The following is a 26,960-nucleotide window of genomic DNA, read 5'->3' as shown; positions in this document are numbered from 1 at the left end:
AGGTTCCTGGCTTCTTTTAATACTTCATGTAATAGGGTTTCTTGCAGGCTTATTTAGGATTACTGGTGCACAAGGAACGTTACTAAGACATTCCATTTCACAGAGGAGGAGCTGCTCATCCTTCTCACATAAACACACCAAGTATTTGCTATTGTTGACCGTATCATGAGTAAATGAACTTCAAAGTGCTCTCAAACAGACCACGGTTAAGAGGCCAAATGTGCTTTGTATCAGTTTTTGGAGCACAGAGTACGGCAATCTCATGTTATAAGGAACAATTACAAAGCTGCGTGGGTAAGAATTGAATATAGAAAGTGGGATGAATCAGATTTACACTGAAAGCTTCATACTCACAGGGTTCCTGTTTTTCTGTTTAAATTAGCATTTTTGTAAGCCTTAGTTTTATCCTTCTTAATCCACTACAAAGAAAAGTGACCTACACTTTAAAAAGCAGGTGCTGGCTTCATAAAGGTTCAAAATTTGCCTGATCACTACTATGGAAAGGCCACAACTTCAGCTCAGGAGCAGGGGTCTAGTGAGGAGTGCTAAGCCAACTGCTGAACAATGGCCTTCACTGTGAGTACAAAGAAACCATTCTGGAGTTTAGCTTATTAAAAAGTCATTGAAACTAACTCATTTTAATTAAAATCTGAGAGAATTAACCAGCAGTGAGTGCATGCGGAAGAAACCTTTCAGTAAAGATGTAATCATCCTAAAATCCTGCTGCATGTAACAGCCACCACCAACCAGGCTGGCTTTCCCAAGTGCAGCCAAAACCTTTGCTTGGCTTAAAAGACCCATTAGTAAGACTCTGATAGGCCTGGGTGCTCACTCCCAGTAACACATGCACAGGGAATCTTCTGGGTCTCCCCACACTCCAGTTTCTACCCAAATACATCAGCTGCTTCCACAGATGTCCTGTCTGTTTTCTCTAGAATTCTCTGGCCCAACACCTTGTGATAAATGAATTAATTGCCAGGGCTCCTGAAAGATTCTGCTGAAGAGAGAAAGCAAAAAAGAAGGGGAAAAAAAGAGGTGGGGGGAGAGGGACAGCAGGGAGAAGAGAAGAGAAGAGAAGAGAAGAGAGAAGGAAAACTGAAAAGTGGGAGGAAAGAGGAGGGAAGGCAGAAAAAAAGAGGGGCAGGGAAAAGAAGGCAAACACAAAGAGGGGGAAAGGGGGCAAAAAGTGTGGGGGGGGTGGTGTTGGAAGAGAAAGCAAAAATGAAAAGGGGGGGATTCCCTAATTCCCTGCCTCCCCCCACCAAAAGCTCTACTGTGAAAGTGTTCTCCTAAAAACGTTTTTTCCCTTGTGTTAGGCAGGCACAGACAAAGTCATCTGCAGATGCTCACAGGAGGTAGCCATGCAGACAGAAGTCAATGCTCAAGAGTTTGATCTGTTAAAACAAGCTTTTCAGTTTAGCACAAGAGAACTGAATGCACCTGTAAACATAAAATAAATACTGAAAGCCCACTTGGGGCACAGGCCCCTTTGTCCACCAAAAGCTAACAGTGGAATACAAAAAGGGACAAATGGGAACACACTTTTGAGTGAAGTACAAAAGCATGGTCACTTATAGGGTGAGTGGAAAAGACTGCACAGGCCAGGGCCTCTGGGAACTTCACTACTGAGCTTTTTCTGAGTAGCAGACAGTAGACTGTCTCTAGTAAATACATTCTTCTTTGTTCAGCATCTAAACAAATACAACAAAACGAGGCCAAATGAGTTACATGAACGTTCAGTGTCTGACTACAAAGATACGCAGGTTTAAGTGTCTTTGTGAAGGCTCTGAAGAACAAATCCACTAGATAAAAGTTTAATCATGCTGTTGTTGAATAGTGATTACATAACAGCCTGTTCTTTCAGCAACTGTCATTAAAGCCAGTGACAGCAGCATCACTCCCTAGCTGCTACACATCTTAGCCCACAAAAATCAAATACATCTTCCCACACAGAATCTATACAGCAAGTAGAGGATGTACAGGATGATCGGTTTACAGAAGAGCTTAACTAAAATACTTCTCACACCCTCAATCCAGATTTTTTGGAAGGAATGAATGACCCAAGTCTGATCAAGTATCACCACTAACACATCAGTTGACTATTCAAGGCGCTCCATCGCTAACATCCTCTCCTGCAGTACAGGAGAAGGAAGATGGGGAAGGGAAGTGCATGGCTGATATGGCTGTGCAGTGACTGAATACATAACCAGGGTCCTCAACAGGATGCTCTGGAGTGGGATGTAGTTGAGATAAAAACTTATGTTGGGTGCTGATCTCTGCATTAACAGTTGAACTTGATGATCCTAAAGGTCTCTTCCAACCAAAACCATCCTGATTCCCTGCCCTTCCTCGGTGTATTTCTGCCCTGGGCTAGGTCAGACGGCAAACCACCTTCATGGCTCATGCGCAGGCACTGCAGTAGATGTAGGCAGAGATGTCCAACCAGTTGGATCTGGGACACCACATCTCTCTGCCATAAATCTACTTGTGCCTTGGTTTCCCTTTCTGTGAAAGGAGAACTTCCCTGGCTCACGGTGATGCCTAACATGGCCCCAGGGTTTCTGGTTAGCACATGGTATATAGATGCCTAGGGAAGTTGTGGATGCCCCCTCCCTGGAAGTGTTCAAGGCCAGGGTGGATGAGCAGGGGCCTTGAGCAACCTGGCCTGGTAGAAAGCGTCTCTGCCCATAGCAGAAGGGTTGGAACTAGATGATTTTTAAGGTCCCTTCCAACCCAAACCATTCTACGATTCTCATTCAGAGTGTAGCTCTGTACAAGTCTGCACTAGAATCTGTACCAATTTTTCCAATAACAAGTTAGTAAATAAGATTATCCAGACTGAAGGCAGGAAATCATATTCAAACAGCTACAAAGGAACATGAGAGCCAGTTAAAAAAACATAATTGTGCTTCCAGTTAGGATAACAATTGACTTCAACTCAGAGCAAAATGCAAATTCCACCTAGAACACAAACTAAAAAGCTGAACCAGATTTCATACACTCTAAATACCAAGTGCTACCTTAGCTACAACAGTAAATCAACAATGGTTAACACTAACACTCTGGAAGACTGGTTTAAACCTCAATAGTTTGCAGCATGGTTTTTGGATACCATGCTTGGTTTTTGTTACCACAATACCTATCTGTCACAAATTTCTGTTCTGGCCTCAGCAGGAACTGCCTGTGATGCCAGGGACATTTCTGTATGGTTGAGATGCACACTCCATTATAAACAACTCTAAAGCAGTGACAGATCCATCTGGACACAGGTTCTTGGGAGAACTGTTACCAAAGCATCACTTTATGGATGCTAATTAGATCTTGGTGCTAATTTTGGGACTTTTCTCCATACAGCAGACAGTCTGAAACAGTAAGCACAACAGCCACTTTTGGTACCCCTATAATTGGCCTTTGTTGTTGATGTACTGCACATCACAGAGAGCAAGGGAACAGGCCCGTTCTCACTACCTGCTGATAGTGTTTCCCTTGTCCTTGACTGCCAGAACACAAAACTAATCATTAGTGCCTTAAGTTATTAGGTTTTATCAGCCTCCTCCTTTAGTCCCAATACACACTTGAGAATGGTCAGACACTTACAGGGGTTCCAACAATAAGAACTTTTCCTCTGGCAGAGGCAACCACACAGTATCAGACTAAAAAAGGCCAACACAAAACAACAAAAGTTGTTTTACAGAAGGATAAAATGACTGTATGGCCAAGTGACAGTACTAGTTAAAATGTCAGCACTCTGCTTTACTGCCATGATTTTAGCAGGCAGAAGAGGGACAAAAAGAGCAATACCAAATAAAGCTGTAACTAGGCAGATGGAATGAAAACACTGAAGAGTTTATACAGGAATAAAAGGCTATCTTCTGTTAACAACCTTCTGCAAAGCTTTCACCACAAAGCCAGGCATGGCATGTGCATGATTTATACTGCAAGCATACAGAAATTCCAGTCTTAGTGACTGCAGTTAGGTCTCTCTTGACAAGAATTCAGCATTAAATATTTCACTCTTTTCAATGCTATTTGGTGAATATCATGTACCATCACTGAGTTCAGAGCATCCCACTTTCCAGTGCTGACATTTAAAATAGGCTAGATCTGGAATACTCTGTGAATCCTGCTATGACAGCATCTTTTGAGGCACAAATTTGACAGTAAATTGGTGGTTGCATTTCTTAGAACACAGGAGGCTTCACTTGAACTCACAGAGAAACTTCTTCGCTTGGAGAGTGACAGAGCTCTGGAACAGGCTACACAGAGAGGGTGGAGTCTCCTTCTCTGGAGACTTTCGAAGCACTTCTGGATGCATTCCTGTGCAACCTGATCTAGGCATACCTATGTTAGTGGGAGGGTTAGACTAGACCTCCAGAGGTCCTATCACATACCAGGCTCGATGGAAAGCCATCTCCAAAGCTGACAGAACACCAACTTACCAATGCGAGCAGTCGTGTAAACTGTCGTGAAGCGCCTTCCGCAGCACTGAGTCCTTGTCGTAAATGCCCCACGTGGCCTGCAGTACTGAATCAAGCAGGCAGTCCCCTGCAGTCCGATTCCAAAGTGCATATAACCTGCTCTCCAAGCGTGTGCCCAGTTCCAGCGACCAGTTAATGATGGGAGATTCCTCTTCTAGCTCTGCAACACGACATGAACAGGTTTTCAAATCTATTCATTTGAAATCCCAGAGAATCCAAACAGCAAGGCATAATCTTAATTAATTACTCATTTACAGAATCATTGAATGGCAGGGATTGGAAAGGACCTCTGGAGATCAAGCCCAACGCCCCTGCCAAGGCAAGGTCACACAGGAACACGTCCAGGCAGGTTCTGAATGTCTCCAGAGATGGAGACTCTAAAAGTTCTTTGGGCAGCCTGCTCCAGGGCTCCATCACCCTTAAACTAAAGATATTCCTCTTCATGTTTAGATGGGACTTCCCATGTTCAAGTTTGTGCCCATTGCCCCTTGTCCTGTCACTAGGCACCACTGAAAAAAGACTGGTCCCATGACATGACTAAGCTTTCCTTCATACTACAAAACCAGGTGATCTGCAAAAGTTAAAAGCATTCCTCGGGCAAGGCACTGTCAAGAAAGCAAAGACAAACAAGAGCCCAGACCAGAGTCTGTTGAGGATCGTCGGTGAAGTGTAAAGACTTGCTCATTTTTCTTTAAAAAGCTTGTGACTTCAAACTGTACAGCATTAACAAATCTTTACAATGTAAACAATACATTATGAACACAATTCCTACAGATTCCATTCTTTCTCTGCTCATAAATAGACCAAAAATGTTAAAACTGAAACAATTATGGAGTGAAGATTAACTTGAAAGCATCAAATCTATATTTGAAGCACACTTAGACAAAAAGTGCATTGCTTTTCTTTTTAATCAACAAATTCTCCCGTGAACAGCGAGGAGAGATCATAGTCATCCTCAGAGCATTTACCTTTCTGAACATCTCTATCAAGTACTTCATCAAATAACTTTTCTTGGACTGTGGGCGGTAAGTCTTCAATATCTGGAAAATAAGAAAGCAAATACAACAGTCACCTTAATGCTGATGTAAGAGAGACACACCACCAGCTGATGCTCAAGATGTACACAAGACCATTCACCCTATCATCCCTAATCTTCACCTCATCATCCCTCCTCTGAAAAGCTGCTACTATTTTCAGTTCTGTCATTTGTGATCACAGGTTTCACAGAGCATGCTGAAGCAGAGATGTACCTCAGACTGTCAGACCTGTTATGCAGAAAGGATCATTACAGCACAAGAAGGCTAAGAACAGGTTTCTCTGAAGGAGAAAGTGGAGAACCACTTTGAGGTGGAAAAATAAAGAGTACTTTCAAACTTACTCTATTTAGGACAGCATCAATCCTAAGCAATAGTTTTCCACCCATCTGAATGGCTTCCCTTCCCCAGTCTCCCCTAACGGACAGGTGCAGTTTGCCATGAGACATCCTCAGTCATTTCACTCAGACTTTGATGAAACACTTCAGAGAAGCCCAATGGCTTGCAGATCAGAAAACAAGAAATGGGAGAACTACTCAGCTATGCCAATTAAAAAACGAAAGCCACAAATGACAAGCGTTCCAAGTGCTCTACAGACAGAATCTGCGACTGTGGATCTATCTCCAAAACAAATAAATGAACAATGGGCAAAACTTTGACTTCTGTAGCATGCAAGACAACCAACACTGTCACACATTCACCAGCTAGACCTTCAAGATTGGCTCCTGCTCTGCATTTCAACACAGGACAAGTAGTGATGGGATGCTAGGCAGATCAGCAACTAGAGAAACTTTCGCAGCTTCAGCACAACGGTGAAACAAATATATGAACATTAAGGCAGTAAATCAAATAGTTAAAGCAGAAATATCTAGCATCCCTTTGAGCATGCTGGGGGCAAGTAAGTGGGCACTAAGTGGTATTTCAAAGGCATGAAGACTTCTCCTAATTTCAGAGTCTCTCCCAACTCCAGTGTCATATCTGCTAGCCCTGCTCAGATGTCCGGCACCCTGAGGCTCACGGTTAGGCCCATGAGTTGCTACAGAAGCATATAATTGTTGGTGCCGGTAGGGTGCAAGTTTTGAATGACTGGGTTTTGGTGGAACTTTCTACTGAATCTGGCTTACACTGGTCAGCAATCAGCTCAAAGAGTTTTGCACTCTAATATCTGGCTGAATGGCTCTTCAGGAAGATTCTGTCCGTTTCTTTGAAAGATCAAGCAGAATCTGGTTGCTGAACTACATCACATAGGTCTACATCTGGATTGGACTGTGACTTACATCACTATCCTTGGAAGTGATGTCTTGAGACCATCTGCTAAATGCTGACTACAAGAGGTATTCAGTTGACTAAGTGTAAATGACAGTGGAGATAACACTGACATTCTTGATGTACAGAAAAAAAGCTTTTGAACACTCTTATTCCTTAGCTATTTAATGACTATTACATCTGTAAAAAGGCTGCACAGTGGTTTAAGATGTCTCTTGAAAAACATTGAATAAATTCATCAGTTCTGGTGAGAGTGACAATGCTCATGTGTTAAGAGTCATGCTGTTGCCCCTTTTTACCCTTCTCCCCCCCAACAGCAATGAAGTGTTCCTATATTTCATACACCCACATCTGCGACTCTCAGAATAAGACTGAATACAACACCTCATACAGGTCCTTGGTAGACAAGTGGTAAATACTATCCTGACTTTGTGAAGAGGAGATGAGTTAACAATGAAACAAAGAGGCTTCAAAAACAATCCGTACAATGCTACTGCCTTATTATAAAGACAAACAGATCTGCTGATTAGCAGAGTTTCCATCTACACATTGTCTTACCTCTGGTAAGCGAAGCAAACCGCTACGGAGATTTTGAATCTTCTAGTTTATTTGTTGATAGAAAAAACATGGTCTGGCTCACAGAGCACCTCAAAAGCACCAAAAAAGCTAGGTACACCTAAGAATAGCTCTGGACCTTAACAGGAGCAGTGAAAGCTAACACAGCTATGTGAAAAGTCATACTGGAGCCCAGAACCATCTGTGTTCCAATCTTAACTTTAAACACAGCCTTTCCTTAGCAGACACCACTCTTCTTCACTTTCCTCATGTCTAAAGAGGACAACAGATGTTCACTTCACAGGAACAATGTATGGGTTGAAGTGTGCAAACACCAAGTATCAGTTAGGGAATTCAATTACATCTGACCTAAGCTATTAAAACTTGGTAAATAAAACCTATATGCACATGCCACCAGCATCACAAAGTCAAAGCACACATCCAAAACAAGCAATTCTCAACCGGGTGGCAAAAAGAAACAAAACCAAACAACCTTCCCATTAATGAGAAAAATTTGGTAGGTACCTGCAGGTAAGGTAAACGTCACAAGGTCAGTCAGAAAATAGCAAGCAAAGTCTCCCTTCCGTTGATGAAGAGATGCAGCAATTTCACGACGAATTTGTTCTGTGACCTCTGGACACACCATGGCAGGAATGCACTTTGCTGCGTGCTGGGATACCTGAAACACAGCACAGTTACTGCACCCTGTGTGGTTTCTACTTAAATACAAGGACTCCATGTTATTTCTACTTAAATACAAAGACTTGGGAGTGATAACCAGCAGCAGACAGTATTTAGTTAGAAAGTAATGTAATAAAAGTGTAAACACTGGTACTCTGAAAAATTAAATGTGACTCACTCTCATTTCTCATGTAGATGATAATAAAGTTGGTTAAGAATATCTTTAAATTAAGAGGTGAATTAACAGATAATGACTTCCAGCAAGAAAACCAGAATAGATAAAAACTAGATAACAACAGGTAACATCTCAAACGGTATACATGAGCCCAGTCTACATTTAACAAAGAACTTCATTACCACAGCAAGAGAATCTTTCCTACAGAGATTCTTGCCCAGAACTATTAAGATAAATTTCACCAGATTCTAATCATCAGTGGATGGAACTCCTTCAGTGATACAGGGATGACAGTGAATATACTACAAAAAGCTTTAACACACACAAATTTCACTAGTTAATATCCCAGCAAAGGAAAGTATCCCTGAGGCTCAAACATCACTAAACACATGTCCTTAAAACTGAAACAAAACCCAACAGAAAAATCTGTGAGACAGTATTTTAGCAAGTTAACTTGTTTTTAAACGTGATTCCATCCACCCAGACAGCTATGTAAGCAGAACAAAATCGCTGCTATTAGCCATATGTAAATATATACACTTCTCAAGGCTTTAGCTACATTTGTCTTGCTTCATCTACTCCTTTTAATTGCTCAACCCTAAGCAGGCCATCATCCCTATGTGCTTCTCGGGCCTGCTACTTCTCAGGAACACACACTTTTGGAGTTGTGTTAAGCATCAAGAGGAAAGAAGGAGGAATAAGAATTTAACTCTGATTAGGTGAAGAGCCTTAATTCTGAACTTAAGAAAACAAGAGGAAAAAGGTAACAGAATTACTTATGGATCTCGTAACAGAAGAAAAAAAGAAAAAGGTAGAGGAGGACGGGGGGGAAACAAACAAAAAACCACCACACACACACACCCCTGAGATGGACCATACAAAAATACACAAAGAAATGGAACATGCAAGAGTAATGAGGCCACAGTGAGGAACCAACCACTCCATAAAACAGGTAAGTCGTGAGAAAGATGTAGCAATTTTCCCAAGTAAGAAACTTGCCCTTCTCTGGAAGAGAAACTCCCAGAAAAACCATGGGAGGAGGAGCAGGTAGGACCTATTCATTAACAAAAGTCAGGAAACAAAAATACTGTCATTGATCCCCCTGTTTTGGTCCCAGGCCATTTCCTCTCCCCCACCCAAAGCACAGGAAGCCTCGCAATAGCTCACTTGCACTGCCAGTAAGGTCAGAACGTGTGCCAAAACTGCTCATTAATGAGAAAACTGAACATCCTCAACACAGCCACTACGTACATGCAGCCTTAAAGTACACTTGCTTCTTAAGGAGAGCCTCAAAGGCACAGAGTAGCAATTTGCGCATTCTAACAATACCAGCCTCTCTCTTCCAGCAAATACAGGTCACTGCCTGCAAACAATGGTGTGGTTACATAAGGTTCCTGCTGAAGGACCGAAGCACCTCACCTCCGTGAGCAGAATCGCTAGCATGTCTTGTCTCTGGAAGCGTATGGCCAGGTGTACAAGCGTGTACCCCACGTCGAAAGCGGAAGGGCGGTTTAGCAGGCGTACTTCATCGGCAGTAAGCTGGCGGGCAATATCTCCTCCTGATGACTTGTAAGCTTCAACAGCAGCCAAATCCCCTTCTACAACTCCTGGGGGGGGAAAAAAAATGATTCATTTTACATGCTGACTGAGCCATTCTAGATCGAGCTACCTTATTTAACACATTGCCATTATTCTACGACAGACCTAACGTCAACGATCACCAGCATACCCAGAAACTATAGTTTTCTGTTAAAAAAAATGAAATCTGCAAAAGTATTTACACTTACCTCCTAGACCATTTCCACTATCCAAACTAGTCTGAAGATATGGCAGGTCAAAAGCCAGCTGTGAAGTGGTGGTGAGGACCCTTGTGGAATACCTGGCATAACACACTCAGTGGCGTTTCCACCAGCAGGACTGACAGGAAGTCATTCATTCGTCGTATAGAGATTAGTTTGAGTATGTCACCTTCCCTTTTATCTTAAAATAATGGACCTAAGAAACAGGTCTATTATTTTTGGAATAGAAGTCCTCTTTCTGTTTTTCCCCAAGTATGGTTTAAAAACAGTGCAAGAAGAGGGTACAGAGCACAAGATTTCAGTTCATCATCTCTGCTACTGATTGAAGTTATGCAGTTATTCAAGGTACTCAAAACTTAAATGAGGCACACACGGTATGTACTTCCTACAGCATGACTGTGGAGGCAGGGGAACCCTAATGTTTTCTAGAGCCCCTGGGAACCTCTAGCTTCTGTACCATGTTTCCTATCAAAGCCATTCGTGCCGAGTGCATTCCTTAGCTGCAGCTACCAGAATACACCATCAACACAACGTGGTGGTACGGGTTCTAGTAGAAGACTTCCTAAAATTAGAAACTCCTTCTGTTTTAGGTATTTGCTTCACAAGAGAACAGTGTAATTGAATTGTGAACTGAACAGTGAATTGAGGAAAAGTGATGTTAAGACCATTTTTAAGAGAGAAGTAAACAGTTCTGATTTGCTGTTGAGAAGCAGCTTTATTAGCAGCAGCTCAAGAACAGTGGAGTACAGATCATAGAAGCAACAAAACCTTTTCCCCTATTTTATGTAGCTAATCCTCCCTGCCAACTCCTAAGAGTCAGCAGTCAAGCAGAGATCATGAAGCTACAAACCGAGACTCCAGTTTACCCTTCAATCAATTTGCTTAACAAGACTCAGAAATTGATCAGAAGGCAGAGAGGTAAATTTCAAACACTTTGAAGGGCTTTCACTCCACACCAAATCCCACAATCCCCACATAAACTGAACTGCCTGCTACCACAGAAGCACACTAACCACCAGGTTGCTGGATAATCCAGGATTTAGGAAGGCATTCTTAGTTCTGCCCAAAAGTCAGTCATTTTCAATGCTGAGATTACAAAGCTTTCCAAAGAAATGCAGTGGGGAAATGGATTATCAGTGAAGACATTTCTCTGCAAAGTTATCAGCTCTGCTTACTAAGCCTCGACAGATAGAAGTCAGATTATTCTTTTTAACAGTGCTCTAAAGCAGAGAAGTTCCAGAATACAAACTCACCTGCAAGTTTCACCCAACATCTACCCATTCATCAAAGACTCAAATGCCAGGGCAGAATGAAAACAAGATGTGACACATTCTTACTTTTCAGATGCATGTTTCTGGTCTCCCTGTACAGAAGACAATCCCATTCCACTTCAGCAGTAATGTCTCCTGCTGCTTAAGTGCCTGATTGTGTATTCACCCCAGATGAATGCTCCCTCCCTGAAAGTGTTCAAGGCCAGGTTAGATGAGGCCTTGAGCAACCTGGTCTAGTGGAAGGTGTCCCTGCCCAGGGCAGGGGGGCTGGAACTAGGTGATCTTTTAAGGTGCCTTTCAACCCAAACCGTTCTAAGATTCTAAGAGCTACAGAACTAGTTAGATAAAACTTCAGTCTGTACGAGTGAGAACTTACTCTATTGTATAATATTTTATTTTCAAGAGGAGTTGCTACTGATGGAGAAAAGTTACTTCAGTGAAGGAAATGAACACTGAAAATTCATTCATTTTCAAGATGTTCTTCAAAGCACACATCAAATGCAGTATGAAATGTGATCAACATAGCTGTTCTCCTATTGCAAGATTTTCACTTCCATATGGAGCTAAAATAAGCAAAAGGTCCAGCTTTGTCAGTATATGCTGTATCCATAACAAGAATGGCAACTGCAGCATTTTATTTCCATGCATCACATTCATGCCACTGATAAGGCAAAACCAAGGCTGCCTGTGGTATGATTCCAACCAAATGCATCAGAACTGGCTTGCTGAGGTTTTTCTGTAGCCATGCATGCATACACAGATAAAGCCAGCTAATTTCTCATGACCTCCCCTCTTAAAACAAATTATACTACAGCTTTGGCACAACATCAACTGAGAATCCACAGGGAAAGAATTTTTATGGAAAAGCATATTTTCTGCTTTATCACAATAACCTTGATTTCTTCTTCTTGAAGTAATTCAGGGAAGACCTCTTGTTAAAGACTAATAACTACTTCATTCCCTTTCATAGTTTAACCATTTCTACTGAAACCTTCCACCATGCCACCCAACAGCAACCATACCAAAGGCGACCCAAGACTGATAGGTAGCCACTCTGATGATTCAAATATCCAAGCATAATTTCAAAATTCAAATAAACATCCCCAAAACATTTTCTCAATTACTTGATCAGACTTAAATCACCCATAACAGATGCAGTGGCCAGGCTATCAAGTACAAACTACACAGTATACAACATGCTGCCTACTGCTGAGTCAGTATTTGTCACCATTCTTTTAAGCCCCCACCCTCAGCTGCTGAGGCAACTCATTACCAACCCACTCCTAACCAAACCTCAGCAACAGCTGAGGTATAAGACTGATGCTGAGAGGTGGCCATGTGAGGTCGGGCGATGCCTTCCAGCACTAACTACCACAAGCTGCAGTTAAGGCTCCAAAAAGCAGCGACATGTGCTGCAGGCAGCTCCGCCAGTTCCTGCAGTTTATTCCCATGTCTTGCAATACTTGACATTCCTGAAAGCCCCACGTCCATGTCCCTCATCATCACATCCACATGAGCTTTCAAACACTGCCAGTGTAGTGATTCAACCACCTCCCTAGGGAGCCTGTTCCAGGGCTGGACAACCCTTTCCGTAAAACATTGTTCCTAGTGTCTAACCTAAACTTCCCCTGGCACACCTTGAGGCCGCCACCTCTCATCCTGGTGCTTGTTACTTGGGAGAAGAGACTAACATCCACCTTGCTACAATCACTCTCTACCTGAAAGGAAAGATCATCTCCATTCAGCCTCCTTTTCTCCAGGCTAAACAAAACCCTCCAGTTCCCTCACAGCCACTCCTCTGAAGACCTGTTCTCCAGATCCTTCACCACCTTGCTGCCCTTCTTTGAATACACTCCAGCACCTCAATGCCCTTCTGGCAGTAAGGGGTCCAAAAGTGAACATGATATTGAAGGCACAGCCTCCCCAGTGCCAAATACAGGGGAAGGATCCTTGCCCTATTCCTGCTGGCTGATTTCTCAACCTCAGTGACGCAAAAAAACCCCAGGCAAACTGTGTAAGCTTTCTATGCCTTATTTAAAAATAGAGATTGAAAATGTGTTTTATGTATAGGGCTGGCAACACTTTATCTAGAACTGAGGAACAGTGATGGTGTGCTAAATGACACATCAAACTAGCACACTCATAGCTCATGGAGGGATGGTGATGTGACTATGTGCAGGCATCAGATCTAGTCATCCTCTGTTCCTTAATCCAAACATGCAAATGACTATTTCTGCTGGAGAGAGCATCGGGAAATTTTTAGACCAAGTCCAGACAAAAATCACTCCTGGATACACTATCCATTTTGTAGTTGAGTCTCAACAGATGAATGTGACACACAAAAATTTAAAACACAAATTCAAGCTACACAGAGCTTCCTCTGCGTAATTTTTTGCACGGAGCCCATTACAAGTTGCTTTCCTTGCAAGCTTCCTCTTGCAAACCTACTGCATGTTCTGATGTCTTCTACTAACCTACACTGAAATACTGTGACCCAAGTATCCAGAGCATCACTACTGCAGGGTTGATATTCTGTGGTCATCTCTGGAGTTCTTCCTAGCCACAGCAAGAAAAGTCCAAGTTTCCCTTTACCCATTCTACCAAAATATCTGCTCCATTTTAGCCACTTCAAAAGAACAGGGAAAATTCCTGACAGCTTATCAGGTGCCAGCCTGCTTCCACTATCAGTCAGAAGTCTAAAGCTGCAGTGAATACTGAGCAGAAAGAGAGTAGTAACAGGCAGACTGCCAGAAATCTGAACTAGAAAACACAAATCTTGCCCCAGAACTATGGGGTAAACTTGCCTACATGCAACATTCACAAAACCTGCCTACATTTGCTAAAGTCAGGATCACCACTTCAAAACTAGGCCTTAGTATGCTTCTACTGACAACAGGAGGCACATTCCTACAACAGCTTCGATTTCTGTCCAGGTGAATGACAGCCTCCAATTTATTAAGTCTATTTAAATAAAGCTTAGCAAAATGCTATTTACAAGAAATATTACAGCACTATTTACTGATGTCAGAATTCACTACACTTCATAACATACAAGTGCACGATTGCTTCCACGAGCAGTCTCTGAACTGTGTTCTAATCCAGGGGCTGTGCCAGTTGGATTCCTCCCCAGTGACACCCACTGCATTCCTCAGGCTGTTGAAATGTCAAAAGAAGAGTGGCATTTGCCTTAAGATTGTTCACACAGCACTCATGAGCAAGCACTCCAGCAGCTGGACCTGTTGTGAGGGCAGAGCTCTGATCAGCTGCAAGAACTATACATCAGCAAACAAATCCTTAGTACTCAAGGTCTGTTTCTGATCCACAGCAAGAACAGCTTCTCTTTGAAGTGGACTGCTGAAAAGTTCTTCTGATGCTGCAGCTAAAAACATCAGTCTGTGTGTGTGGCCAACACCAAGTTTTGCCTTCTTTAATGCACAAACCCTACTATAACCTGACCTCCTAAGTGACAGGATGGAATGGCAAGTGCTGCACCCAAGCTGTGAGGAAATAAAGTGCAAGTTCATATTCTGCATTTACAAGTTCAGTGGTAACCCCATTTGCAACTGAGGCACTTCCTCTTAGTGGAACATTCTTTCACAGCACCAGGAGCCAACATTTTTTCTTTTTTCTAGTAAAATCCTGCCTCTTACAGAGAGCACAGACCAGGAATAAGCAATCTCAGTATACACAAGACAAACAACAGAGACTAAGGTTGTTTAAAAGACCAATTTAAAAACATATTAATCACCCAAGAACAACTACTTGTGCCACCATGGTCCTGTGGTTTTCCTGCTACAACTGTCTTCTTTAAAAATCAGTATTGCACAGAGTCACAGAATTGTGGGGTTTGGAAGGGACCTCTGGAGAACACCTACTCCATCCTCCCTACCAAAGCAGGTTTGCCAGTCTTGCTCCTATGAAATAAGCCCATAATTAAGCCTAGCTGCTAAAACCAAAACTGCTTCACCTAAGGTGCTATGACATTTATTCTTTAAAACAAGTAAATGACCTGCTGGAGAGTAGCTCTGCAGAAAAGGACCTTGGAGTCCTGGTTGATAAAGAAGTTATCCATGGGACAGCAATGTGCCCTGGTGGCCAAGAAAGCCACCTGTTTAGTCTGGAGAAGAGAAAGCTAAGAGGGGGCCCTATGAATGCCTACAAACATCTGAAGGGTGGCTGTCAGGAGGAGGGAGCCAGTCTCTTTTCAGTGATGCTCAATGATGGGACAAGGAGCAATGGACATAAACTCAATCACAGGAAATTCCATCTCAACATGAGAAAAAGCTTCTTTACTGTGAGGGTAATAGAGCACTGGAACAGGCTGCTCAGAGATTATGGAGTCTCCTCTGGAGATCATCTAAACCTGCTTGGGTGCATTCCTGTGTGAGCTGCCCTAAGCAGTCCTGCTTTGCAGCCTTGATGCTCTCTGGAGGTCCCTTACAACTCCTAGAATCCTGTGATTCTGTAAATATTCCCAGGGTTTAGTGCAGTTAAATAAAATATGAAAAACACAGAAAAGCTTACATGTCCATCTAGAAACCTAAATCCCATTTGCCCTGATTGCACAGTCCCAATGAATGATGATAGAACAACCTGTTGTAGGTTTCCCCAGAAAATACTACAGCTGCAGCCTTTATTTACTCACTCTCTGTTTGATAGTTCTGGAGCACACTGGCTGGCACGACTTGCAAATAAAATAGGCAAATTCTTTCAAATAGGCTGATGCAGTTCTGCCTTTTTTGGTTTACAGGGCAGTAGAGGGCCTGAGGGAAACAGACCTGGGCAGCAGCACTGCCTCCCATAGTCAGGACATGGCCCACCAGCTCCACACACAGCTCCCAACAGCAGTAAGGTATCAATATGCTGTGAGACAGAGGAAAAGCAAAGACAGGGAATAGTAACCTTCCCTTTGACCACATTTGCTGTCAATTTAGTTAAAGGTTCCTCTACAATACCTCAGCTGAACAGCTATGAAGACAAATGAGCAACTGTAGAGCAGCAAAATGCAGCAGGTCAGACAGCCTACGGCAGCTGATTCTGCAGCAGGCTCCTGACCCTCAAAGCCTGTTAAAAAGCCCCATCACTGTGTATATATATATACTTAAAAAGCACACATACAGTCTTGTACATACTACAGGGAAAGCATTTTAAGTCTTTGAAAAGGGTGACCACAATGAAGGTGAAAGGAAAAGAGAATTCATTTCAATAATATACCTGCTAAAATAAATATATGTTTTGATAACTTAATGGAGGAGTGTGAAGATGCCTCTTTTTAGATAAAGTACCTAAAGAACAACCCAAAGATTTGAGATTTCTCCAGTTCAAGGAGGTAGCAATGCTACAGAAAGAAAACATGTTCCCACATCTGAGCAGAGTACAAAAGCAAACACATCACCTTAAGGAGGTCATTGTGCCTCACGTGTGGGATGACTGTAATCAACGTCACTGTTACTGAACTGCTTGGTTACAGAAGGCAAATCTCTCCAGCGACCAAAGTACACATTTAAGAAGTCAGAAGTAGAGGCAGATCCCCCTGTAACGTACACCAGATCAGAAACAGAGCCCTGTGCTGCTTCTCTTCTGCTAGAGATACAACTGCAAGTGGTATACATCACACACATGCACTCATTTACTCATCTACAGACTGATCCTAAGATTGGTTTAAGTGCCAAGGCGACCTTCCAGCAAATGAGTTGATCAACTGACCCATAAAACCTAATGCTGATGCTTGGCTGAAATCTTAGTCCTGCAATAGCACTGAGAGTGGGGAGGATGTGGTTTGACCACACAAGCTGTAGCATTCCCTGGAACTCAGTCCTCACCCAACTATTCACCAAGGGTGAATAAGGCAACCTTAAATAAAGTTTTATTATCAATAACTACTCCACTTCAGCATTTTGAGCACAAAACCCATTTAGTCCAAGTTCTCCTGTCAGAGGAAGAACAGCTTTGCAAGCAAGTATGACACATGAATTAATACAAGGAGAGATTGTCTGAAAAATCTCTACAGGCCCAACCACACCCTTCTGTTCATTCTCCTCTTTCTTTTCCAGGACCTCCCTTGTCACTGTGGCATCTTGAGACAGAATTTTCTGCATTATTAAATTTAATTATTTGAGCTTAACAACTTGCATCAGCTTAAAAGTAACTAACTAACTTCCAAGGAAAAATATACTCTAAAGCTGAAGCCATCCTATGCATGAGAGCATGACTAACACCTAGTCTTTTTCCATCCAAACACCTCTTACTACACGGACTGTGTATGGGGATATGTTGCTAATTTATCACTGCAAGGCAAAGTGGCAAACATGGAAGAACCACCACAGAACTGTTGAGGTTGGAAGAGATCTTTGAGATCAAGTCCGACAGCTTGCCTAGAGCTCACAATCCCACCACTGCTGCTAAGCCACTACCACTAAACCACAACCCTCTGCACCACATCCAGGGATGGTGACTCCACCACCTTTGTTTAAAGATGTTCTTATGCCCTCTCCTATACACAGCTTCCTTGCTGTGTTAAAGCAAATCAGTTGCTTGCAGGGTTACACCCGGAGGGAGGCTGGCAGGTGGAAAATCACAAATGATATTGAAGTTAACCATCAGTACTTGTAAAGCAAATTTCAGTAACTATTTATGACATCAAATAGCTCTGAGCATTTAAAAATGTAGTCAAGAAATAAAAGTGTCCCTCTGGAGTGAAGATTTTCTACCACCAGCGAGGCCTGTAGAAGCTTTCTGTACTCTGAAAGGCACACACACAGAAGCCTTTATGATAGGATATATGTATGGGGCATAGACACCACTCCAAGAAGATTTCTTACCCAGGTGAAAGCTGTACACTTACATCATTGTTACATGGCAAGCAGACAAGGATGCCAAGTCATACATCCCAGCACCACAAAGGAATGGGGGAAGGAAGCCAGGCTGTACAGCTCACACCAGGGACTCTTTCCCAATCTCTCCAACAGGCAGTTTACCATATTTAGCCAAGGCCAGCGTGGCAGGTAATCCCTTGTCAGTGACTAATTCATGCTATACCTCCCCAAGCTAGCCTAAACTGACTCTGACACTAGCACAGAATGGTGCATGACCCTTGACCGTCTCCAGCAACTTGTTCCCACCCACACTCTTTTGCTTATTACAGCACAAACAGCCCCATCGAGGTTTAGCTCTACCACTGATGTCATGAGGAAACCACTCTGGGTGTACTAAGGCAGCAAAACCAACAAACAAAGTAACTATCACAGCTCCCACAAAAATATTCCCTAATCAAGCTTATCAAGCTTCATTATGGCAATGATTTTTTGACTTTTTACAAGGGCTTGTAGTGAGAGAACAAGAAGGAATGGGTTGAAGCTTAAGGAGGGGAGATTTAGACTGGATATTAGAAAGAAATAGTGACAGTAGTGTGACACTGAGCAGGCTGACCAGGGAGGCTGTGGATGTCCTCTCCCTGGAGGTGTTCAAGGCCAGGCCTTGAGCAACCAGATCTAGTGGAAAGTGGGCAGTTGAAACTAGATGATCTTTAAGGCCCCTTTCCAACTGTGTTGGGTTACACCCATCCTGGGGGGGAGGGTTGGGAGACCCCTGCATCCCCCAGGGGACAAAAGAAACCTGATCCAGGTGGACTTGGCTTCCCCCCTCCCCCCCAGGAGGAGGGGTCCTCTGGGTATAAGTTGGTGTGTTCCACTCCCCCTTCCTGTCCAGCAAGACTATAAAGGGGAGGGCATGGTAGCCATCTTGCTCTTTGCTCCTGCCTTGCCTGTTCGAAAGGACCCACAGCTGCTGCCAGCCTCCTGGTTCTGCCACATCCATGCCTCCCTAAAGGACTGAAATCCACACACATCAAGGGAGATACAAGGCCATCCAAATTTGGTTTTGCGTATTTTCCTATTCATCCTTATTCCTTACCCTTGTAAATCCTCCCTCTTACTGTTAGATATATTTTATTAAAATATTTACTTCTCCTACATCCAAACCAACTCCAGATTACTATTTGGTAAATTTACTTCCAGTCTCTTCGGGGGTGGGGGGAGGAATTCTCAGTTTTTTGCTACCATCTGAGCTCTTAAACTCCAGTTAAGGCTCAAATCACTATACCAACCCAAACCTTTCTATGGATCTATAGATTAGCTTCCAGGTGCACTTCATTGTATACTAGCACACAAACATCCCAGGAGGACAGAAACAAGCAGCCTGGAGCAGTACTGTGGATAGCAGTGCCAGCTGGAAGCACCTTGGAACATCAGTCCCTTCAGGCTTTGTTGTTAGTGAAGAGCCACGTGCTCTGCAAGACACAGAGCAGGAGCTGGCCTCCAAATCTCCAGTAGCTGCTGGGCAGTCTGGGACACTGCCCAACCAGCTTCATACCTATATCTGGGCAGGATGGCTCTCCTTTCCCACAGGGTTTCTGAATGCCTGGGTAACACATTTGAACACATACTTCAAAAACTGAAAGGAGAAAAAGGACAAAGGGGAAGCAAAAAACCACACAAGAACTTGTAAGAGAGAGAAAGTAACTGACAAAAGGGTAATGTTTACAGCCACATCTACAGGAACATTAGGAATGAACTAACAGTCCTTTTAAGGACACACTGCAAAACAAGAGTCATTACAGATTGCTTTAAATATTTTGGATTTAAGAAACACACTCTGCGTTTTCTTTCACAGAGCTAAGAGGAATGCATGTCTGCTTCGTTTTGGAGTCACCATATCCCAGCAGTGCAACTCCAGCCTGTGATGGATTGGGGCCAACAGGTCAAGGCAGGCAATTCTGCCCCTCTACTCTGCAGGGACCACATCTGCAGTGCTGGGTACAGCTCAGGAGTCCTCTGCACAAGGAAGACATGGAGCTGCTGGAGAAGGTACAGGAAAGGCCACAAAAACGATCAGAGGGACAGAACACTTCTGCTATGAAGAAAGGCTGAGAGAGTTGGGGTTGCTCAGCCTGGAGAAGGTCCCAGAGAGACCTTACTGTGGCCTTTCAGTGCTTAAATAGGCCTCTAAGAAAGACATTTCAGCAGGGCCTCTTGTGACAGGACAAGTGGTGATTGTTTTGAACTAAAGAGAGAGATTTAGACTAGAGAGAAAGAAGACTTTTTCTACCCTGAAGGCAGAGAAAAACACTGATCCAGGTTTCCCAGAGAGGTGGTAGATGCTCCATCTCTGGAAACATTCCAGGTCTGGTTGTTTGAGACTGAGCAACCTACTCTAGTTGGAGATGTCCCTGCTCACTGCAGGGGGGAACGGACTAGATGACCTTTAAAAGTCCCTTCCAACACAAACCATTCCACAATTCCTTACTGACCTGAACCAAGAGATGAGCATCTTCTTGCAGCAGTAAATCAGCAGGGTTGGAGGAGAAAGGACAAGAAGAAGAAAGGTGTTTTCCTTTTAATCTGTGGGCTACAACTGAAGCCCAGGAGTTAAGTACACAACCCAGGGATCCTCAGCAGTGCCCTGCAGCAAACACACTCCGCTAATATCACTGTAAAACCCAGCCCTGAAGTGCCAGAAGAGAGGAAGCTTCAGCAAGTACTGAAGTGTAAGCCCCAAACAAACTCAGAATGATCAAAAGGTTTTACAGTCATGACCATCTTCATCCATTTGTACTAAAATCTACAGCCAGCTGTAACCAGCTTCACCAGGCCCCACAGCAGTAACGTTGTGTTTGCACATCAGAGTCCCTAAGCCACACAGGCCACAAAAGCTCTCTCAGATTCTCTTTGGCATAGATACCATTTATACCATAGATACCATATTTATAAGATAGTGGGGCTTAATTTTAAATATACATTAGCTTCCCACACACACACCAAGAAATGAGTCACCTTAGACTTCACACTGACTTTGTACAAGGCCAGTAGAAAGCACTGATGTCCTTGCAGAAGCCATGTGTAATTTCTTGTTGTAATTCAAACTGGCACTTGTAGCAAGACATGTTATTCAACAGCCATATTTCCATGTTCTGCTTTGATTACCCAAATGAATCAGTTCTAAAGCCTCACCCTTTTGAGAAAGAATCATCTGAGGGATACATTCACTGCTGCAAAACCCAAGTCAATAACAAAAACAACATTCAATTACACTTGGGGAGTTTGAAAGGGGGAATGCCACTATTTGAAAAGAATACTCTCCACCAAGGTTGCTAGTTATGCAAGAGTTACACTCATCACATCCTGCACAGCCTAGGTGTGCAAGGAATAGAATCCTCAATGGCACATTGACAGAGAGGGGTAGAGCATTACTGGATGTCCAGACAGACACCCAGAGGTACTGTTCTAACTTCATACAAGATACACATTTTATCCTCATATTTTGGCTAAAAAGAACAGATGTGGAAAAAGGAGTCCAGTACATGTCTTTAATGAAACTTGACATTAAACACCTAGCCAAAAGAATTTTACACTAGAGATGAGATGCAAAGAGGTACTTAAACTGAACAGCTCTCCTAAAGTACCAAACATTTTCCTTGGTACCATCTGAAAGGCAATTTCTAAGAGAAAAGAAACAACAACAAAAACCATAGAATCACAGAATAGCAGGGGTTGGAAGGGACCTCCACAGATCGAGTCCAACCCTTGCCAAAGCAGCATCACCTATAGCAGGTCACACAGGAATGCATCCAGGTGGCTCTTGAAAAAAGCCTCCAGAGAAGGAGACTCTGCAACTTCTCTGGGCAGCTTGTTCCAGATCTCTGTCACCCTTACAGTAAAGAAGTTTTCCCTCACGTTGAGGTAGAACTTCCTATAGTCCAGTTTGTATCCACTGCCCCTTGTCCTATCACAGGACACCATTGAAAAGAGACTGACACCTTGCTCTTCACACAAAATAATTGGTTTGCCAACAATTACTCCTATTTCTGCTCCTCTAATCCTTCATTTTAACTTCAGTGAAAGCTACACTTCATACATACAAAAGCTTTAAATGAATACCTCTCTTCCACATAAGATAGACTCAAAGCAACTGGACTCTCCACAACTGGCTGAGGTTAAACTCAGAGGTGTTATGGTGTGAAGTTACCAAATCCTAACAAGCCACCACTTGTCAGCTAGACAGTAGTAACAGGCTATATGTAACTCTTACTCCATCAATTTCCACCAACTTAACTTGACATTTACTATGAATTTGTCTTATTTTGTAACTGTTTGGCTAAGTAGTGACAAATATTCAGCTCACCTAAACAAGAGCTCCAGCTGGCTGACACAGGAATTCAGCAAGCCGTGATACCAATTTCAATGGTAAGCACACAAAGTTCAGACAAAATTATTCAGTTGGCAGTTAAATTGTTTTAACCATGTCACACTGAGTCAACAAAACTGGCACAGAAGTGGCTTATCACTTTTCCAATTACTGGTTAAACTGGTCCACCTTTCTGCAAATGATACACTCTGCAAAACTTTCAGAGAGTCACAAAGTCTATGAATCTTTCATCAATCCACAAAAGGTTATTTCTGCTACAAGGAGTATCTGGAAAAATACAACATCTGTGATTTGCAAAATGAAATTCTGAAATGAGGGACTGATAGTTAACAGCTCTGGTTGCTGGCTACACACCACACACCCCTGATAAAAAGTTGTAGTACTTAAGATACAGAAACCAATCCATGAAAGCTTTCAGAGGAACAGTAGTAAAAATAGAACCACACTCCATTTGACTTCTGGCTTTCTCATCAAAATCCCTTCCAACTATTTGCATTTTAAAGAACTAAATCATTATTGCCTTAGGAAATGGCAATATTTTTAGTTTCATATACAATTGTACAGTCTAAAGCAATCTTAAACACTTGCATGATTCACATCCTTAAATACAAACACAACCATGTCCATATAGATTAATTTTGAAAGTATTAAATATTTTAAGTAGTATCAGAATAGTCCAAAAGAATTCCTTTTTCAACAAGCAGGGGGGGAACACAGCATTCCTAGTATTTAATACAAGAATGCAAAATATTCTTGTAAAGCACAAGAACAATCTCCAACAACTGATCTTGGGTATTTAACAATCAAAGAACACCATACAGATTTTCAGTTGCTTCATTTCAGAAGAAAGAAGCACTGCCAGCATGTAAGGTGCTGGAGATAAAGAAATACTGAGGCATCTAACTGCATTTCAAAAGGAAACGTGCTTGTCCAACTAATTATGTACCGCGAAGTGGAATATTCATTAGCTCAGAAAAATCAAACCCATGATACCTATGAAAACATTTACACCTGATCAAATATATAAAGCAGTTCCACAAATTAGTTTTTCAGTTGTGACCACCATGAAGTGACTGCATGAAACATTAAAAAACAGTATGAGACATATCAGGAGCACCAGAGATTCAAATGAAGTGTTTTGCTCTAAAAACAGTTCTGTATTTCAAGTGTTTAACCTGCTTGTATACTAGGGCACAAGATATCTGCCTCTGGGAAGTTACAGCACAAAAGTTAACTCACAAGGTCAACCCTGAAGAAAACCCTGCTCTCATATGTCTCTGTTCTTTAACAGCATTGGAAGAATTATCCAGAATTTCCTTAGGAAAGCACTAAAATACAAAACAAAACCTGTAGTTGAATTTTTCTGGAAGCAGTTGACTACAAAAAATACTTTCAGAAAGCCTGTAAACATTTACAACACAGTATCCGTATTAATACAACATTATTACTTTCAAGGTCAGTATTACACATGCAGTTTCTTGGAGCTACATATTTTGGTGTTATTTTTAACATCTGACAGAGCATCTTGTACCCTTATGAGCTCTACACTGTTTACAAATACTCCCAGGCTGCAGCTGCTGATTCTACTAACATATCTTGCCAGAGAAAAAAAAAAACAAAACCCACAAAAACAGAAGAGTCATTTTAATTATCCAGGAATGGCTTTTTTCCCTCTACAGTACTACATGCATTACATTGTTCTGTTGGCTAGCTGTCTACTGTTTTCCCCACCGTTCAACAACTACATAGAACAACAGGATTTGGTTGCGAGAATATCTGAAAGGTCAAAAGAGACCAAACGTGGCACAGAAACACATCTAAGTTCAGATGATGGATGAACTCTGCACCCTTCTCATAGTAAGTGCTATTTCAGGAACTTGTACATTTGGATTATTTTTTAAAATTAAAATGCAGAGATTAATAAACAAGCTATTTCAAAAATCACACCTTAAGTTTGGTTTCGTTCTTCATCCTCCCAAAATACCCAACCACAGGCATAACAATGTAAGGTAGTAGGAAACAACTTACCTATGCAAGCATTTAGAAACAGCCAGTCAGTCTTCTTCATTCTATTTTTTATCTGCTTTAGCTTTTTGAAGTCAACTTCAAGTTCCTCCTTGCTGCCAACAGCTCCAGCCAATTCAATTCTTTGGAAGTCCATTTTCACATCAGATTCACGTTTGGTTGTGGGTGGAGATCTTCTTTGGCTATTACCACTACTACAGCTCCCTCTCCATCGAGCTCTGTCTTGCTCATTTATGATTGAAGAAGCTTCTTCTGTGTCTGCCAGTTCTATTGCTTCTATGTTGTTAGGTCTGGGATGATCACATACAACACATTTCCTGGCCTTTGCCCAGTTTTCATATGTACAAACAGAACAAGTCCAGTGCTGAGCCCTTGTGTTTAGTTTATTTCTGTCATTATATTCCTCACACGGATCAACAGAAAAAGGGATTGGTCTTGACCCAGAACCTGAAGACTGAGGAGACTCTGTGGGACTCCTGGTCCTCCTCTGAGACAAGCACTGCGTACACCTTATGGCTCTGGGCCAGTTCAAGTAGGTGCACATGTGGCATGACCATTTATTTGCACTTTCTGTACTGTAAGAAGATTTAACCCTTGGTCTTGCGCTAGAATCAGGACATATCAAAGGACTGCTCCCTCCTTCGGTGCTCGTAGGATCCCAGTCTCTACCAATATCGCTTGAACCACTTTTAAATGGATCTTCTGTGATAATTGTTCCACTAGGTCTCTGAGCACGACACATGGTGCATTTGATTGCAGATGGCCAATTCTCATATGTACAATACTCACAAGCCCATTTCATTCCACGCTCTGTCATCGTGCACTGCTTGAAATTAACTGCAGCAGGCAGAAAGCTACAGAACCAGAAGACATCATTAGTGGACAAGGGTTGCACAGCATCTCTGCTTCAAAGAAAGCCAGACTTAATCCAGTTTATGTGTACTGCAGCACACAGAAAAATCAGGCTGGGCAAACAGGAAATCCTGTTTTCCTAATACTAATACAACATTTAAAGTGGGAAAAACCACTATGAAAAGACTAAGACTCACTAAACATTTTAGATGAAGAATTCAGGAGGCTTGCAAAACAGAAATGCAAAAAGCCCTGAGAATACTGGAGAACAGCCACAACAATTGTTAAAATGAAACTCAGAATGAATACAGCAGTACAAGGAATGGAACACAAAATCCAGCTCCTGTGAGGTCTATTACGAGACCTCACAGGATTTGGAAGGAAGGAGTGTTACCAGGTGGGCAGTTATACAATGAGTAAGCAGTTCTTCTGGGAAAGCAGGGTGTAGGAGCCGACATTAAACACATACATTGGAAAATACTATAGAAGTGCTTAAGCAAGACTAGGCCTTGATTGGACATCAGTCATAACAGTAGGGTTACAAAGTTAAAATGCCACTTGAAAGAAGCACAAGCTGGGTATGTTGACAAGCTAACACAGTATTCTCATTCTACAAATACAAATTTCAATCTAATTCCAACTCACTTTTTCTCTAATGAAGAGGGGATTCTGTCTTCATGCTGGCTCAGACCTCGACCTCAGACTGCCAAGTATGAAGGATGAGACTAAGCAGATAACTATTCCTGTAAACAAGATGAAAACAAGACTCATTATAGGTTTCCTACTGGACCTGAGTAACCAGAAAGTTAATTATTAAATGCAACGCCTATGCTGATCCCAATTAACTTGTTTAAACTCAGTCATGACCTGCTGAGACTAACAGAGACTGGTTAGTTGTCACACAAGTGATCAATCTGCTTAAGAAGCAGACCCAAAGGACATCAAAATCACACCAAAACATCCATGAACACTCTTATTGGAGCCTGAAACTTAGGATAGGGGAGGGGGAAAAAAAGCTTTGTGTAGAGGGCATAATAGAGGGAAAGGGTGAGGCAGGTAGATACAGGACAAATAGAAAAACCCATACAGTCTGTTTCCTCCCTTACCACAGAACACTTACCCAAGATCTAAGACTCAGCTAGGTGCTATTTTTAAGCCTGCTAAATTGTTTAAAATACTAATTTGTCCTATCAATTGACTGGCAATTCTTACTCATCTTATTGAAACCCTCTTGGCTTACCAACACACCCAGAGTCTAGAAAACAACAACTCAGAATTCTGTTACACAACAGGATTCAGTTCAAAACTAGAGACATAAAACTCAAAAGTAGTTTATACCTGGTCTCCGGACAGGAAATCTTTTATGGCTTAGTACATTCTTCACTGAAATACCTTCACACACCTCATTCTACCAAGGAACAGCTAGACAGTCACTTAAATTTGTCACCCTTATTGCTGCTAGCTCCTTTCCGTGGACTCCAGCAGGCAGCATAGGTTTTTTCCAGCAGATCTATTCACCAGATCAGGTGGCTGCATGAATGAGGGGCTATCACATGGCCAGGACAGAGGAGAGGACAGGACTATCCTTTTCAGCAGCAATCCATATTTATGCTACAAGAAAG

At 42.3% G+C, this 26,960-nt stretch overlaps 1 protein-coding gene across 2 annotated transcripts in view; it reads right to left on the bottom strand.

Moving 5' to 3' along the window:
* Positions 1-26,960, bottom strand: part of ZRANB1 (zinc finger RANBP2-type containing 1) — a 51,041-nt gene that overhangs the window by 9,942 nt on the left and 14,139 nt on the right. Inside the window, exons 1-7 of one of the 2 annotated variants that reach the window (XM_054174642.1) lie at positions 26,677-26,815; positions 25,984-26,081; positions 24,490-25,340; positions 9,609-9,796; positions 7,859-8,012; positions 5,447-5,518; positions 4,440-4,638 (exon numbers count right to left, since the gene is read on the bottom strand). In XM_054174642.1, coding sequence (XP_054030617.1) covers positions 4,440-4,638; positions 5,447-5,518; positions 7,859-8,012; positions 9,609-9,796; positions 24,490-25,303 — 1,427 coding nt within the window. In that variant the 5' untranslated portion in view covers positions 25,304-25,340; positions 25,984-26,081; positions 26,677-26,815. Of the gene's footprint in view, positions 1-4,439; positions 4,639-5,446; positions 5,519-7,858; positions 8,013-9,608; positions 9,797-24,489; positions 25,341-25,983; positions 26,082-26,676; positions 26,816-26,960 lie in introns of those variants that run through there. The other variant, XM_054174643.1, reaches the window with a different exon arrangement.

The sequence above is a fragment of the Dryobates pubescens genome, chromosome 30, assembly GCF_014839835.1.
Source record: "Dryobates pubescens isolate bDryPub1 chromosome 30, bDryPub1.pri, whole genome shotgun sequence".
Taxonomy (NCBI): domain Eukaryota; kingdom Metazoa; phylum Chordata; class Aves; order Piciformes; family Picidae; genus Dryobates; species Dryobates pubescens.
This window is presented reverse-complemented; position numbering and strand designations above follow the sequence as displayed.